The 18,835-nt window shown below is 36.3% G+C and overlaps 1 protein-coding gene across 1 annotated transcript; it reads right to left on the bottom strand.

Annotated features, from left to right (window-relative positions):
* Positions 1-293: 293 nt before the first annotated feature.
* Positions 294-18,106, bottom strand: LOC140171790 (uncharacterized). The gene is made up of 14 exons (XM_072195120.1): positions 17,882-18,106; positions 15,205-15,265; positions 14,681-14,794; positions 10,743-10,844; positions 9,776-9,970; positions 9,009-9,219; positions 8,337-8,467; positions 7,162-7,340; positions 5,947-6,095; positions 5,309-5,361; positions 4,815-4,964; positions 3,957-4,048; positions 3,141-3,288; positions 294-2,798 (listed from the first exon to the last, which is right to left on the bottom strand). Exons 2-14 carry the CDS (start codon positions 15,233-15,235, stop codon positions 1,891-1,893), a joined length of 2,463 nt encoding a protein of 820 aa, XP_072051221.1. The 5' UTR covers positions 15,236-15,265; positions 17,882-18,106; the 3' UTR covers positions 294-1,890.
* Positions 18,107-18,835: the final 729 nt, after the last annotated feature.

Genomic DNA, 18,835 nt, shown 5'->3' on the forward strand with positions numbered 1-18,835 from the left:
GCAACCTCTCGCACCATAGTCGAACGCCTTATCGATTGAGCTAACTTGACTGCTACTATAAAACACACTAGAGTCGAAGTACAGGGTATACATATTAAGTCATGAAAAAGGAAATTAACATCAAATAGATTTATTTAAAACTTACTTATGATGTAACTTTTTCGGGGGCACTCGGCTACTTATGCCTATTTTAGCCATTATATTCAACTCTCTGTAGACCATATGTTATAAATATGTGACATTTCTGGGTTCTGAAAAAGTGTTTAGAAGATTGCATTAAACATTTGTTAAATGAAGCCATTTCATTGGCAACCGTATGTAATTCAACCTTCACAGTATAAATTATCATTCTCCGTTGTTGACTATGTTATACATTTTTGACATTTCTGGGTTCTGATTAAGTTTTTTGATTAGGAAGCCATTTCATTGGCAACCGTATGCAATAATAACCTTCACAATATATCATTCTATCATGGATGAAAGGCAAATAGGTAGTCATTAGCCAAGAAACTGGCTTTGTTACAGGCAAATCAGTAAGTTTTACAATTGGAGTTGCTTTAAACAGATAAAAACATTTTATACAACAAAATAAGTATATCTCTGCATGTAATAAAAAAAGAACCGAACATGGTCTTACATCCCAGGAACAGTATAACACTTTGGTCCAAATCGTAATAGTATTATATTACAATGTAAAACGTAAAATTACTCGCTCTATTTATACACAGGATTCTCCATGACAATACCATCCAACTTTTTAGCAGATACACCAGGCACAAAAAGAAATTCGTCAGTTATAGTCATCCTTGCTGTTCAACAACCTGATAATTTTGGATTATTCTGAAATATACATTTTGTTAATTGGACTTTGCTTTCTCATTTGACATCCTGTTCGTGAAAATCGAGCAAGAATTTACCAAGATATGCACCTTCAAACCCTTTAGCCCCAAAATCAAAATCATTGTGTGCTTTATTGATTGGCCTGTGGTGCTTGTGTGCACTACAACGATGCGTTCCCATTGAAAATCATTGAAATTGCCACTTTTGATTTTGGGAGTGTGAGGTTTGGAGGCGCATATCTTGGTCAATTCTTGTTCGATATTCTGCACGAACAGGATGTCAAATGAGAAAGTAAAGTCTAATTAACAAAATGCTTATTTCAGAATAATCTAAAATTATCAGGTTGTTGAACAGCAAGGATGACTGTAACTGACGAGTTTCTTTTTGTGCCTGGTGTATATTACGAGTGATATAGAAAAGCCAAATAGCTAATATTAGTGTAATATCAAATACGCAAAAACACAAGTTCAATTGTAGCTACAGATAATAAACTTCTAAATAACTTATCTATGTCAAATTTCGCCATTCATGACATTGATAAGCTGTGGACACCATAGTCATCTTGTGCAAACCTATAGTATATTACCTTGACAAAATAATTTGCTCTCATGATATTGTGAAAACCATAAATTAACGCAATTTAGTCTCAAAAGTATACATGTTATTCTTTTGACAATAAAAACAAGTGGAGATAATATGGTAAATATGTACTTTTTAAACATGTTTCTTTAAAATCCCGATCGCCCATTGGTGCATAACCTACGTGGGTGCTGTAAAACACCTTTTTTATGTTTTACTAGGCTACCATTACTTATCATAGCCTGAATATCGATATATCAATTTCTTTGTTCAGATTAATGTCACATTCAGTGTCAAAGGTCAACGTAACATTTATTCGTGACCGAGTACTAGTACCGAGTTATAGTTCGCACCCGAGTTCGCAGCGATGAGAAACCGTCCGTCATGTGTGAATGTTATCCCCATTGGATAATACAAATCCCTTGCAGTGTCAAAGGTCAACACATTCAGTGTCAAAGGTCAACATTACATTTAATCGTGACCGAGTACTAGTACCGAGTTATAGTTCGCTGCGATGAGTAACCGCCCGTCTTGTGTGAACGTTATCCCCATTGGATAATACAAATCCTTGGCGACACAAGCCATGAACAAACCTGTGTTAGTATACCGCAATATACGACCTGTATCGGGCGCATCATTGCCAGCGCTGTCCACACCTATAACTGCGACAAAGATATCATCATTTGCATTAGGGTTACATGCCACGCCCAAAGGCTTACATGCAGCACCGTATTCTACTTTTGGGTTGATTGTGAAGAGCACCTTACCAACGTAATCTATTGCTTTCACCTTCTTACTGTCGTAATCACCAATGAGAATCTGCTCTTTTCTGTTCACGGTGAGGAAATATGGCTTGATGATATCTTGGAGGTCAATAGTATTCTTGATGCTGCCATCAAACACGTCATGTATCGTGATCAATTGACTTTTCTGGTTACCAACTAATATCTGTCCTTGGCAATCAATGTCGATGCAACTAGTGCCAATCCGTTTGTCTGCAGCACCCTTCTCTCTGGTATGAAAGCTCTGTATGTAACTGCCATCTGCGTCAAAGATCTTCACGTATCTCGTCAGATCGACCACCATCAAACAACCTCCGTCTTCAGATACTGCAACATCTTGAGGTGTTCGAAGTTGCCCTTCTGGAATGCCATCTGGTGAGGTCAAGGTACTCTTGTATTTGCCATCCACTGTATACAGGAGCACCTGTTTTCTGTCAGAATCTGCCACTATGACATCCCCTGCTGCAGATACTGCGATACCCCTGGCTCTTTCTAGTTCTTCGTCGCTTCCTTCTTGGCCGAATTCTTTGATCTTCGTCATAAGGTGAGAAGGTTGCTCAAGTTGGAGCTTGTTGGCAAATGACTCTGACGACAGTCCTAGGTGAAACAAAGAAAAAACAATACACTGAAAACAATTCTTGTTGCCTTTATTACTACATCCAATCTGGTTTACGTCTTTAAGTTTCTTAGGTTGACAAATATTCTATACCGTATGTGATGCACTTTTAAAACTTTGTATTATTCTTGTTTGTCAATATTCTACTTATTTTTCAACATACCTATAATTTATTACCTACTGATGATATATGTATAATATATCAATCACTAAGTCAATAAAATATGGTCAGACATTTTAATATATTTCTTACTTGTTTCTTTTTTCATGTGCTTATTTATATATTTACATTCTCTTTGTGCTTTCATGATGAAACCACTCACCTATGCCACTGTCTCCGACTGTCTTGGCTGTACCACGTGGTCTTACATCAGGTCTAATACCAGATGCTCCATCTCTCCTCCCTGATGATGCCACAACACCACTGTCACCAGCACCCTCAGTGGTCATCTTTCCTGAAACACCTGCAGCCTATGGGTTAAACACGTGTAAATACCTCATTACGTTATAGATTCCTTAAACAATCAGTCCTATTTGACCAACGTTTTAGATGAAAAGTGGGTACTCGTTCAAACATACTAAAGCCAGAAAATGCATCCAGCATGACACCTGTTACCAACTGTCAACATTTGACAACCGAATGCCTCAGAAGGTTACTCTCTGGAAAGCTGGACAGAACATGATCATCTGATGTAACCGATTCCCAATCTGGGTCATATAATTCCTTAGGACAGGGAAATAATTCATTTGGGATCTTTAGCTGTCAAGGATTGCAGAAACCTGAGAGGGACCGTAGGTACGTAGTGTAAGTTCTGAAGCAGCGTATGCCTTGTTAGTTTTTAAGACAGTATATACAGTTTAACAGAATTAGTGATGGTTCTCAACGTATAAGGTCAATCATGATATCATGAATACCTTCGCCTCAAGACCATTACTACCTACATTTTTCATTAGTCTTCATTAGATTGTTAAAACACGTGTATTGCTGAGTGTCAATGTATTATAAACTAAAAAGTGTCTTGTTTTGGTTTATCCTTGGTGTAAGAGAGCACAAAATAATAATAGGGTTATGGTAAGGATTGGGATGTGGTAACTTGGAAACTAGCTATAACTTCTTTTAAATACAAACACACACATACCTTCCTGATCTCTGCTCTTATCAAATCATCAGCTCCGTGAATTGAGTTCCTATATTTTTGGTCATATAACACCGACACACGCTTCTGAATATCTGAAAGCAAAAGGTTTAACGATTATTACTTAAACCGACAAGTACTCAGGTTATTATTGTCTTTTAATCTGTGAATCATGGCGTTAAGGACACCTTCTTATCAAACATGTTCAAATTTGAAGCATTATCAGTAGACTACAGGACAAGCTGATGTAAAGGCCAAAAAAAAAAAGGTTCGTCTCAAAGCTTGCGCGCGCGTTTGTAAAATCCCACGATTTGACAAAAAACAAATGCGGAAATTTTTTTTATTTCAAAAAAAAAATTTTTTTATAGTTTTTTCCAGAAAAAAATCGGCAAAAATCAGACTCGGGAATAAAAAAAAAAAAAAAAAAGAATCGCATTTCGCATTTGTTTTTAAATTTCTCGTGAGCTTTGAGACAAACCTTTTTTTTTTGGCCTAAGATGTCCAGAAAATGATTTCTGTAGGGCACATCTTGGGTCTAGGTAAAAACCTCTTAGCTAAAACGGGTATAATAAGCCCTGTAAACATCTCTAATCCTTTTATTGCAGGTTTTCGATTTTGATGAAAACCCCTTTTTCAGAGGAGCACCGATGGCAAGAAACAGCCTCAATTCAAACAAATACTATATAATACACTTGGGAGGGCATTGAATATTGATGTTTACATTATGATGCAGTCCTTTAGACTCATTTTTTTATCTAGTGCTCCCAAATACCCCATATATAGTGTTTTCTGATTTAAACAGAAACGTTCATTCAAGCACTACGTGAAATAACATTTTGAACCGAACCGTCTTGTTCTTACCTTGGAAGGAAGGTCTTAGGTTCGGGTCTTGGTGCCAGCATTGTTGCATAAGATCTACTATTTCAGAAGGGCTATTCTGTGCTGCTTTGTTGCTCAGCTCTGGTCGCTTACTGTTCAGTACCCAATTCTTAATCTGCGAAGCCGTTGCAGCTGTGCAAAAATGAAAATCATTTAAATTATGAAATGTGGTTTTTTTATTTTATAGGGGAACAATTTCATAACAATGATAATCGAATAGTAGGCCAATTGGTAAAGGATAAACAAACTGAGCAGACTTAAACTGCATAATGAAGTCTTTCATAACTTATCCACAATTTCAAAATTTAGGAAATAGCAATTTAACATTAATTTTGTATAAATATGACCAATTTCCTATAGCCGATGCTGACAGTGATTTTCAGAACACTGCCTAACCTTATTAATCATGTTAATCTAGTATGTATATTTCTTGAAACAGGCAGCAAATTAAGATAAACATGATATAATAGACTTACAAAATGGCCATGGGTCTTGTCCGTTCAGGAACTCTGAAAGCGTGATTCCAAACCTTAAAAAGGTAAACATAATTATAGAATCATATAAGTTTTGTTTTTGTTTGGCAGATAAAAATAAAATTACGAGAGAAAGAAATTTATAAAAAGTGAAAGGGAGAAGAAATAATAAATGGCAGTGATAAGAGCATACTGGCGAGCAACAGACAAGTATAAACCGTCCGCATATACCTTTGTATTATTTATTCTATAGGACGACTGACGTTTAATACCAATGTTTACAGTGTAAACTGCAAAGCCGATTTTGTCTTGGTCGTTGGCGCTTGGCGAATCACGTTGATAGATGGACGGTTTCTAATAATTACTGATTCGTCCGTGCATGGTGTTCATGACGATGTTATGCTTTTCTTGTATCCGATTCAAAAATCGTTACTTTTTGAAGTAAGAGATTTATGTTTCTATACTCGTCTTCTAAGCAAACACAAAAATGTTCTTGAAACGCCAGTTATTGAAAACGTTTTAATAACATTTATATGTCGGGTTATAGAAAGGTCATGAGAACCTTTTTAAAGCGTTATTAATATTTTGTGTTTCCAGGATCTGTGGTTTATTATAGTCCGATTCTGAAGTAAACTACTTACGTGTAGATATCAAACGGTTCCTTGGCTTGCACGTTACTCTTTGCCCATGCCTCTGGCGGTAAATGTGTACACGTACCAGCTCCCCCTACAGACGGGCCACCACCCTCTGATGATGATTTGACGTTGATGGCGAGACCAAGATCACCGATCTATATTGGTAGAGTAATAATGGTTGAAGAGGGTAAACAACATAATATAGGGGAAATACCGTAAAGGTTCGCCTAATGGCGCTATGGGGTCACTAGACATAAGTGGAATTTTAGGCACAACCTAAAAGTACCCTCCCGTAAAATTCCCACCAGCAAATAAGGGCACAGACCCTTAATTCTTGTTGGGATTTCAGAGGAGGGAGGTATTTGCACATGAAATGTAGGCCTACCTCAAAGCAAAGGAGCCCAAGTGCCCCATTAGGCGAATCTTTACGGTATTTAGTAACGTGCTGTTAATGAACTTATCAACATGTTGTATACAAACACCCCTTGTATTCCCACACACCATGCCTACACAATCTAAATGTTAAAAGAGTGAAGTTTACACACCAAAAAGTGTTGCCTGCCCCTCATTCTGTTCACATACATACAAATACATACAAATACCATTTTTCACAAGTCGTCGTCCATTTTGTTAGAAATTTGTCCCTGAAAGTTAATTACTTAATTTGGACACTAGATACACTCCAACCTTGACACAACGTATATCTTTTCTAGTTCTTTATTATAGCAGTTTAATACATTTGACAGGTGATGCAGTACCGTAAAAACTCGATAGTTAGTATATGCGATTACTATCGAGCCCCGGGTATCGAGCGCTTTTGAAAACATGAAATTTTACAAAAGTCCGGTGCTTTACCAACTGAGCTAATAGTTCGTATATAACTATATGCATCGATGTTTGCTCAAAACACTTTACACTTTTATGGATGGGGCTCTTCGTGTTTGTATGTTTTAAAAGTACTCGATAGTAAGCACATATGCTAACTATCGCGTTTTTACGGTATCCACTTACTAATCAATTGACTTTACAAAGCACTGAAGAATAAATTTTTTTACCAAATTCAGGAAAGGTATAAAAGGTCAATTCAGTACTTCGAGGTTCATCTAAAATAATGCAAAACTTTGTCATTTGTTGGCACTGTAGATCTGTTTGAAATTGTTTCATGACATAGCCATAATAACTTATATTTATAAGCCGATAAACTTGGTAGCACTCACTCACCTTGGCTTCAAATCCGTTGCCCACAAATATGTTGCTTAGTTTAAGATCTCTGTGTAGTATAGGAGGACTGAGTGTGTGCAAGTAGTTCATGCCCAGTGACATGTCTAGTATCATGCGGATCTTCCTGCCAACACACCCATCGGATTGCATGTACTTCTGCCGGAAATCCTTCAGATTTCCTTTGTACAGGGAAGGAAACAGATTCGGGAAAAGATTACCAGGTTTGTATACACATCATATTAGTATATATATTTCTAAAAAGACCGCTAAAAACAAAAGATAAACTCAATACCATTTCAGAAGTATCTTAGAAAAAGAGACAAACAGATTAGTAACGACATATGTTTAAGAAAATATGCAATTGTGACGTGGTATATTGAAAGAAGACACTTTTGGGCATGATCGCAAATATAGAGAAATAGCAAAAAAATCTGCCCGGGGTGATTTTTTCACAATTTGGGTTTGTTGCAAATTTGTGATGTTAATAATGTTTAAAATATTGTCTGATAGTTTCAGACCGGAATAGAACCGGTATCTTGTATTTTTTCAGACGTTTGCCAAGGTCATTCCTACTCTCAACATTGTCAATAATATTTTTAAAGGCCGATATCTCAATTTCCAATTTTATAATACCATAACTTACGAACTCAATATCTTCGCTTAGGAATGTCCTATTTCATTGGGGAAAACGGCGTTTGTGGAACAAAATATCTCCATATTTAAGATATATGTAAAACACTCAAAATTGATAACCTGCCCAAAAGTGTCTCTTTCTGATATACCACGTCACAATTATATATTTTCATATGCATGGAAACAGTGTACATGGGGACAATGACCGGACTATTTTAACAATGGGTATAATTTTTCAAGTGGGATTGCCCTTTTTATTGAATTGAGGATGAAGATACATTTTGTTGAAGGGAAAAGGGAAAGAGCTAAAGGAAAGTGCTATCGTTTATATGGGATGTCGTTGCGGTGATTGGGCAATTACGAATTTGCGGTGATATAATGTCAAATCATACATAAAGCCTATATCGTTCTCTTCTTGTTGCAATTCAAAAGCCACTTTTAGACCCACAACAAAGTATAGTAAAGTAGTAAACACACCAATTCACGCACAAAGGCTAGTTTCTACATGAAATTAATAGTTTATATTTAGCCATCACACATACCATTTTCGAAGTACTCCATGACAATGCTGAGGTGCTGCGGATCGTCGATGATGCCCATTATCCGCACGAGATATGGTGAAGAGATGGCACGCCACATCTTCTCTGCTTCTCGCCTTACGTCTTCAGACACCCTGGATGGAATGCAACATTGCTGATAAAGGTAACTTCAAAATGTATTAGGAAACAAACCCCAAGTTCGACGAAGTCTTATAAACGAAAGTCCTTTCGTTAGGAGGCTGACCACCTCCCTTCTTCCTCTAACGTAAGTGTGAAATGTTGAAAATTCAAACCCGAAAGATCAACTATGACAGATATTTTAACAAGTTTGTTACAAACGTGGCCGGACTTTTATTATAGGACGTTATCGAACTTTTGGTTTGTTCCCTTAATATCAGGGACAAAAAGTACGATGCCAAGTTTCTATCTCTTTTTTTTTGCATCAGTTTGTCCTGATATTCGTTTCTGGATATGTATACAGTTTGATGCAAAACTTGTGAGATGAGAGTTAGAATTAGAACATTTTACACACTCTAACACACGTTCTAGGGTTTTTGGTTGTGAGAGTGGTTTTATATATTTATTACCGCGTTAATTTCACAGATGTTAAGAATGTGTTGAATCCAATTTCATATCGAATAACGCACACCAAATTATTTCACAATTTGAACTTACAAACTTTTAAACTGCTTGACCGCAACATCCCCCCAATGTTTATGGCCAGCTAGGTAGACAGTGCCGAACCCGCCACCTCCGAGCACACTTCCCAATGCGACATCTTCCCGTTTAATGATTGAAAACCCACTGACAAATCCTTGCGTTGGTTGCGATGACTCAGACCCTTCCACAGAAGATTTGGAACAAGAAATGTTGTCTTCTGTCGTACCTATAAAATACAACAATAAGTAAGATTTAGTTAAGGGATCGGATAGCAACGTATGCACATTTTTTTGTGGGACATGTGAGCACATCAGACAAACCACATTGTATTCTGAATGCGAGGAATGTCCTGATGATATCAAATAATTTAGATTTTTAGAAATTCGCAATATAATACAAATTTTATGGCAAATTATTATAAATTTTTAGGTGTTTGTATATAATATGTTGATACATTTTAGATATTTTTGACATTTAACAGTCCTCGAAGCAAACTTTATAAATCTAATGATACGTACGTAGCTGGGAGGAAAAACCGGCCATCATTTGAAAATTTTAACTTTTCGTATTGAAGATATGCATCCCCCCCCCCAAAAAAAGACCTTTTTTAGGCCTCTATGTGAAAAAATCTACATTGATACTTTCCCAGTGGCTGCACATCTTTAGAAGTGCCATTACAATTTTGAAAGTTGACAACTTAAAACAAATACCAGCTTATAAACGATGTAAAGTAAATAAGACACTATTATTTGCAGTGCAACAACTTATACAATCAAACTTACCGCCAAAACGACGTGACACCCCTTTCTTATCCAGAGCCCGTATGATATTTGGTAAGTTTTTCAGCATAGCCTCATTTGTATGTACTTCGTAGTAGAGCAACGAATTGATTAGGAGACCAAGCCAATTTGAGGGTTTATAGTCTTCATATTTCAGAGGAACAATATGTTTACGTTCACTGGCAGCATACTGCAATTCTGTGAGGATTAACAAAAATAAGCTTAACCATTATTTAATAATTATGATAACAAAATGTTGAAATGTTTATATAATTTTGATGCCATGCTTATGACACATTCTCAAAAATATATTAAGGGTATTTCGTGATCCTAGCATCCTCTTTTTATGATATTTTTCAGTAGATATCCACGAAGAAAGCTTATTCCCAAAATTTCAGTTGATTCCGATTTGGCGTTTGCGAGTTATGCATGATTATGTGTATTACACTGCTCCATAGATAATGTGTTGTAATTTCGTTCTGGTATACCAGAACAAAATTCAAATTTCACGATATCTTTGCTATAAAACGAATTAATATAATCTGCACAGAATTTTTTGTACATAATCATTATGCAGCCAGAGGTTTCCAGTGATATAAAAATCTCAACTTTTATTGAGAAAAGTGGGGGGTGATGCTGTGGATCACGAAATGCCGATAACGAAATGTTTATATAATTTTGATTCGTAGTTATGACACATTCTCAAAAATTATTAAATCTTTGGTGATATTCGCCAAATATTACTTTTTTTAATTTTCCACTCACCATGCTCACTGTACATTGTCAAACTTTAATTTTGAAGTGGCTCTCGAGAGTCGAGATGTTACAACATTACCGGTATATAGACTGATAAATAAATGAATTATCAAAAGACAATTCAATATTAATTTTCTCAGCTGATTTCCTTTAAGAAGTAGAGTTGATTTAAAAAAAAGTACAGACATATAATTATCAACAAAAGGTGGCATACCTTTCTTGCAGTTGGCACTCTCTTGATACTTCTTAGAGAAACACACTAAAACTACAGAGGCCTGCTCCACAGCTTCAGCCATACGCTCGTCCATATTCCCCTCTGAAAGAAATCAAACCATACACCAAGAAGGGTAGAGAGACAGATAAATAAAAAATATTATCAATGTACCGTTATTTGATGTATGTAAGCTACATATGGGAGTGTACATTCGCGACGAAGTATTATTTTTATGAGGACATCCTAAAACAGGAAAGACCACGTTGGTGCCAGATGTGCTTTATACAATTACTAAGTGTGTGTGGGCCGGGTCGGTCGGTGGTGTGTTCATTTGTTACTATTATAGCATTATTTTTACGAGGACATCCTAATACAGGAAAGCCTACGTTACTACTAGACTTGCTTTATACACAGTGTGTGCGTGGTGGGTCGGTGGCGTGTTAATTTTTGTTACTATTATAGCATTATTTTTAGGTGGACACCTAAGACAGGAAAGACTACGTTGCTAATAGATTTGCTTTGTACACAGTGTGTGTGGGGTGGGTCGGTGGTATGTTAATTCGTTACTATTAGCATTAGTTTTTAAGAGGACATCTTTAGACAGGAAAGTCGGCGTTGCCATCAGACTTTGTATACATTGTGTGTGTGGTGGGTCGGTAGTGTGTTCATTCGCTACTATTATAGCATTATTTTTACAAGGACATCCTAAGACAGGAAATTCTGCGTTGCCACAGACTTTATAAACATTGTGTGTGTGGTGGGTCGGTGGTGTGTTAATTTGTTACTATTATAGCATTATTTTTACGAGGACATCCTAAGACAGGAAATTCTGCGTTGCCACAGACTTTATAAACATTGTGTGTGTGGTGGGTCGGTGGTGTGTTAATTTGTTACTATTATAGCATTATTTTTACGAGGACATACGAAGACAGGAAAGCCTACGTTGGTAATAGACTTGCTTTATACACAGCGTGGGGGTGTGTGCGTAGGGTGGGTCGGTGGTGTATTCATTTACTACTATTATAGCATTATTTTTACGAGGACATCCTAAGAGAGGACATCCTACGTTGGTAATAGACTTGCTTTATACACAGCGTGGGGGGGGGGGGGCGTGTGTGTGGTGGGTCGGTGGTGTATTCATTTAGGCCTACTACTATTATAGCATTATTTTTACGAGGACATCCTAAGACAGGAAAGCCTACGTTGGTACCAGACTTGCTTTAATGCTCTGCGTGCTAGTCATAAGCTTCAACATAAAAAGACCAAGTTTTGAGATAATTTCTCAAAATATCAAGAGCTATCTTAAGAACCACTGACCCAATACTAGGCTTCTTTGTACTCATTCTAATGCATTTTTCATGCGGATTTCAAATATGGCCATGACAATTTACAATTCTGAAATTTTTGAAAAAATCAAATAAAATTTGAAACTTGTCGTCTGCAGTCGACACCCGCGTGGAGAGAGTTAATATAGACCTTTTTCCCTCTATCCCACAATGCACTATTCCAGGGGGGTATGACTAGACTAATTCCAATCAGCCGTCTACACTTCGCATGTACTGTGTATGCTTCGTAGTGACGACTGATTATCTTACAGCCAATATCATGACGGACTTCTGAAAACTATTCAATGTGACTTTGGTTGTGCGCCGTAGCGCGACTGACTAGCGGCGCCCGTGTACCGCGTCGCTGTACCGCGCCGCTGTGACAAGATCGCGCTCTGAACTTCTAAAAACAACAAACTCGGTCAAAAGGTCAATTTGGACACAACTGCGCATGCTCTATGCCACAGGAATCCTGTTGCAAAATCCGTCACTTTTTTTCCACGTAGTTTTCTCAGTCGTCAATCCAGACGGTTGACGACTGAGGGCAGCAGTCTAGGGTATGACGTAGTTCATCAACCTCATAGATCGTGTGCATCCGATGGTCTTTGCCAGGCCTTTGCAATTATTTTGTCTTAATATGGGCATACTGATTCCATATATGCGGATTATCGTAAAGGCCATCGATGTTACTAATTATGCAATTATTGAATACACGAGTGATGCAGTTACGGAGCGATGCAGAACATCTGTGTAAGAGATTTTGTGTTCGTTTTACATTGTAAACTTATTGTCCATTTTCCTATACTAGCCACACAGTGTGTCCGTAATTGACGCGTGACCTCTGCACACAGCTCTGTGTTGAAGGTATAGGACACGTTCTTTCTAACGTCGTGGTGGTGTTATTTTTAATTCAAAGTCTTAGCAATTCAGATCATCATTTGCAGAAATTTGTTGTGATTACTAATATCTTTTCAAAAAAAATAATAGAGCATGTTTTCAACGTAGTTGTAGGGTTTATATGACACGTTGTGCAGGAAAATGATCACCACAATCCGTGTACTAATTGAATGGAGATTCATGCCTTCCACTGCCTGAAATTTGGTCCAACTTTACAACAGCGCCACGGGCGAACCATAAATTCGTTTCCTTAGCAACGCACATGTCAATCAACCTCATTTTCTTCTCTATCATGAGTCCAAAAACCAATCCCATTGGACAATGAACTCAACGTAGTCGCCCCCTTTGTATGAGTGACAGTTTTTCCTAGGTTATTGGACATCAACATCAATTTCTACCAAGTTAGCAGACCAGTGCATAACCAGTTATTGATTTTTTGACGTCATAATTGGCTAGTGCCTTTGTGATAGGTAAACTGTTATTGATTGGCCTGAGTCAGTGATAGGCTGAGTGTTTTTAACTGGGATTAGGGTGATAAAAGGTCGAATTTTATTTTTACACAGGGATAAGTTTATGATGATTTTCAACTCCGAAAAAAAAGTGAAACGGACGGCGGTAAAATATCACTGCGTATCCCGTCATCAGTTTTTCACCATTAGGTCTATAAAATGTATGCAAAGTTAGGTTTCAATAACAGGAAACTTTTTTGGGTGAATACACCATGTCCATAAGGCATAGAAATGTTGTTTTTTGCCCCCGAAAGGTATTAGTGACCGTGGCGCCATTACCATCATTATCGGGGATTCCTTTTTTGTGATGAAGGCACCAGTCGAAATGTCCGTATTCCAGAATGTGATGAACATAACTCTGTACTCCCCCGGGGAGATGATGTATTTTGCGACACTCATGGGTGCATGCCACTAAATCCGCGAGTGAAGCGGTTTCCGGTAAAAGTTTATCACGACTATAGTCCCAACTTTGCATTAAAAATGTGCAAAATCGGTACAATATTAACAATTTTAGTGTTGCAAATCGTGTTTTGCTAGAACTTGTGAATGTGATCTCTACTAATTTGAACAGAAAACGCGAAAATTTGAGTGATGTTTACGATGATGAGCGCATGAACACACGAGGTCAAAACGCGGTTAGCAGTCGGACGTAAACACGGGAAAATCGGGTCTTTTTATATAGCGCTATTTTTCTCAAAAAGTAGACCTAAAATATGGTGTCATTTTCAGATATGTTATGCAGAATTTTGTTCTGATTAAGATGATATCAAATATATATTTCAAAGTAAGACGTAACTCGACTTATAGCCTAAAACGTGACCCCTATTTTGCACGTAAAGTCTATGGAAAGCTATTTTGTGGCATGTACCCTCATACCCCCCTGGAATAGTGCATGATGGGAAAGAGGGAAAAAGGTCTATACACAGTGTGCGTGTGGCGGACCGGTGGTGTGTTCATTCGATACTATTAACATAATTTTTACGAGGACATCCTAAGACAGGAAAGCCTACGGTGCTTATAGACTTGCTTTGTACACAGTGTATGTGGTTGGACCGGTGGTTGTGTGTTCATTCGTTAATATTATAGCATTATTTTTATGAGGACATCTTAGACAGGAAAGACAACATTGCTACAGATTTGTTTTATACGGAGCAAGTGTTTGGTGTGGTTGGGGGGGGTGCGTGTGAGTGCGAAACGATATACACACCCATCTGGTCCACGTCCATCCATACATCAAAGCCAGCTCGTATAAGTTCATCCCGTAGTAACAGCATGCGTTTCTGGGCATCCCACTGGTACGATATCATAAGATGGGGCTTGTCTGCAATTGAACATAACAAATAGATTAAATATGTCAGAATTATATCTTACACTAGAAAAGACAAGGTACTGAGGGGTTCTACATGCAGGGCAGCTCAAGCACTTCAGGCTTCGTCTTTCACGTGGTAATTTAGTACACCATTGGGCATTACAATCATGCAAAAATTAGAAATTCGAGGAAAAACTGAGGGCGTCGTAGTGGAGCAAATCACATAGGCTATTATGGTTTTAATATATCAAAAGGGACAGGAAATCATTCTGAATAAGGGAAAAAACTAAGGGAAAAATAATCAATTACACTTAACATGCACACGATATGCACACACAAACTCTGCATGCGCAAAATCAAAATTATCAGAAATGTATCGGTAAAAGTGACTATTTGAAGAGTGACTCAGAAAGAATACCTACCCGTACTTAGTTGTTGCGATGACGATGCCATAATGATGGTGGTGTGTCAAGCTGTGTCAATCTGATGTTCAGAAAAATATATGAAACATGAAATTAAATTGTCAAAAACGTGGACCGCGGCATTTTGTGTGGTTGTTTATGCATGCCTTTAAATAGGAATGGCTCTTTATAGGCCAACTTTAGCTTGGAATATTTTCTGGTAAAATGTATTGCACGATAATTATTAGAGATGTGCAATAATTGTGTGTATGCCTATCCCTACTACATGCATGAGTAGAACTGGAGAGGGCGCAATCACCTCTTTGGTAAAACAAAGAGGGAAAGCAATATTTGACAAGTTGACAGGGTCAATTTTTGGGACCTCATTTTTAATATTACACCCTATAAATATAAAAGGCTTTTAAGAAGCTACAAAAAACAGGCGAAATGCTTGGCCAACGGTGCCCATTTTTCTGGTATACGTCGGAATGGTGGGAGAATTGTTTGGTAACTTGAGTCGAGTGGGTGTAATTAACTATTTTGGTTATTTACCCCCACCCCCTACACACACAAATATACCCCACCCACACATGAGACGGCTTAATAGCTAATCAGAATCAACAGTGGCGGCGCCAGGAACTTTTTTGCGGGGGAGGGCAAAGTGAATTTCAGGGGGGGGGCATGGTAAAATTTGCCCAAAATTGCCGCAAAAAGAAGAAATTTACGTGATTTTGGGGTTGTGCCTCAAAAGTGGGGGGCAAGAAAATATTTGGCAACGCCACTGAGAATCAATCGAGTATGAAGTGTCTTATGGATCGAGTATGAAGTGTCTTATGATAATTTGTGTCAAGTTACAAAATTCAAACATTTTTATCAGTCATTGTTAGATAATCCAAATGGAATTACTGTTTACCTCAGCGCACGTGTCAATTTTTTTAAATTTTTTTATAACAAAGTAACTTGATTTTTTTAAACCCAAAACCTTGAAGCAAAATCAATTTTCTTAGTCAAAATTGAAAATACCAATCATATTGAAAACTTGTCTCAAAATATTCTAACAAAAATGTGACAGAATACTGCTATATTTTTTACAATATTATTATCGTATATTGTGTTTTTTTTTGACCTTATACAGTTATATAACCCAACATAAATGATATGTTATTGTGTTTCAATTCTGTGTTCAAAACAAGTTCATATAACACGTTTTTGTCTTTGCTGGTACTGGGTACGTATCATACTTAATGATTTCATTTGCATTATTATGTTACCTCATATCCTTGTATTTGAATAATAAAATAATCATTTAATATGCGGTATTCGTTACAAAATGCTATCAAAATAATGATTGGTGGGAAATAATGAATTTATAATGTAAAGTGACCTCGTCAAATTTCAAGATCATAGTGACCCGAGACGAAAATAGGTATTTTCGTCTCAGATAGTGACGGGAAGGGCGAGATGTAGTTTTATATATAATTTTTTTAAATAATAAATAATAAAATAATAATAATAGGCCTAATAATAATAATAATAATAATAATAATAGGCATAATAATAATAATAATAATAATAATAATAATAATAATAATAATAATAATAATAATAATAATAATAATAATAATAATAAGGCCAAGTAAAATAAAAAGCATGTTTCACGTCCGGATTTTTGAAAAAAAGGAGGAGGAGGGGGCTTTTTATTTTTTATCGCAAAATCGGTGTAAATACCCATAGTTAGAGCTGTTTTAGCGTACACAATAATGCCTGGAAAAAGGAGGAGGCCTCTTTTTATTTATTGTTCTAAGAGGTAGACCCCCTCTCATTATCTCAAAACCTTCCAAAAGTGTTTCTTGTGTATTAACAAGGCTATAGAAAGCATCTCTACTTCCTAGACATATTTTTGAAAAGTTATAACTGAATTTCAAAAATAAAAAAATAATTGAAGAAACCTCAAAAAGGAAGCGGAGGGACGTGAAACATGTTTATTTTTTTTATTTGGCCTAATAATAAATAATAATAATAACATTAAATAATATAATATTAAATAATAATAATAATATTAAATAATAATAATAATAATAATAATAATAATAATAATAATAATAATAATAATAATAATAATAATAATGCTAATAACACTAACACTAACAATAATAATAACACTAATAATAATAATAAAATAAATAATAATATTAAATAAAAATAATAATAATAATATTAAATAATTAATAATAATACTAATAACAACGACATATCCCGACCTTAAGCTATATGGTGGGATTTGCATTGCTTTGGCCGGATATGAAACATCCGATACAAAAAATATACATACAGGCCTACATACATATGACATACACGTTTAATAATAATAAGTATAATAATATAGGCCTACACATGGGTACCTATTTGCCTATCGATGACATTTAAAGCTTTGAATTGATTTTATCGGCTACTTCTACTGTAATATATACCCGGGAATATATAGGCCTATATATAAGCTTTATAATATAAACCACATAACATACACACACGCTAGGTGCACGTAACTGTTGGTGCACGTAATATCCCATAGCAGTTTAAATGCCCATCCCTATGTGTGTAAATAGTAAACAAAACAATCCACGCAAAGATGCGGAGATGTCGATGTTAATTTCTCTTTTATTACGGCTCCCAATATTCTGCTATATAATACACTTACCACAAATCATCTCTTTTCATAAATATTCGGCAATATTCTTTTTAAAATACCATCTATTTCGGCACTAAAACCATCAGCTGAATTTCTGTGTGTACATGCACATAGTCGCCATGCTAAACCACGGGTTTAAAGGTCAGCTATACAGCGGAACCAGCGGAGCGGGTAAAAGGACGCTATTATTACAATTCCACCCACGCAACCACGCTTGCAGCTCTTCAATGTATAAAAGTGAACTTTGAACGTGAGAATTGTATACCTATATACTGTCAACTTAGCCAATTTTTGCGATTTTCTATTTTTGATTAATTTTAGACAAAGAGCTACAAAAAACAAAAGGCGTCATTAAACGCGTTGCGTTGTCTTTTGTTTTTCATGCGATATAAAATAGTATTTGGTTTCAAATGTATTTGCATTAAAGGGGCATTTCGTGATCCACAGCCTCATCCCCCACTTTTCTCAAAAAAAAAGTTGAGATTTTTTTATATAACTGGAATACTCTGTCTACATAATGTTTATGTACAAAATATTTCTTGCAGATTAATTCGTTTAGCAAAGATATCGTTAAATTTGAATTTCATTCTGGTGCACCAGAACGAAATTACAACGCATTGTCTATGGAGCAGTGTAATACGCATAATCATGCATAACTCGCGAACGCAAAATCGGAATCAACTGAAATTTTAGGAATAGGTTTTTTCGTGGATATCTAATGAAAAATGACATAAATAGAGGATGCTAGGATCACGAAATACTCCTTTAAGTTAAAATTCGTGTCGGAGTATATAATTATTAGCAAATCCCGGGCAACATATTTTTATTAACTTGATAATATAAAAAGTAAAAAGTTTTTATTTAGCATGTTTAGTATTTTGCGATTAATATACTGAAAAAATATATATCTTCACGTCACAATTATAAGTTATCTCATGCCATATGGTTCATATACGTAAAAAG

The sequence above is a fragment of the Amphiura filiformis genome, chromosome 15 (genome assembly GCF_039555335.1).
Source record: "Amphiura filiformis chromosome 15, Afil_fr2py, whole genome shotgun sequence".
NCBI classification, from domain to species: Eukaryota; Metazoa; Echinodermata; class Ophiuroidea; order Amphilepidida; family Amphiuridae; genus Amphiura; species Amphiura filiformis.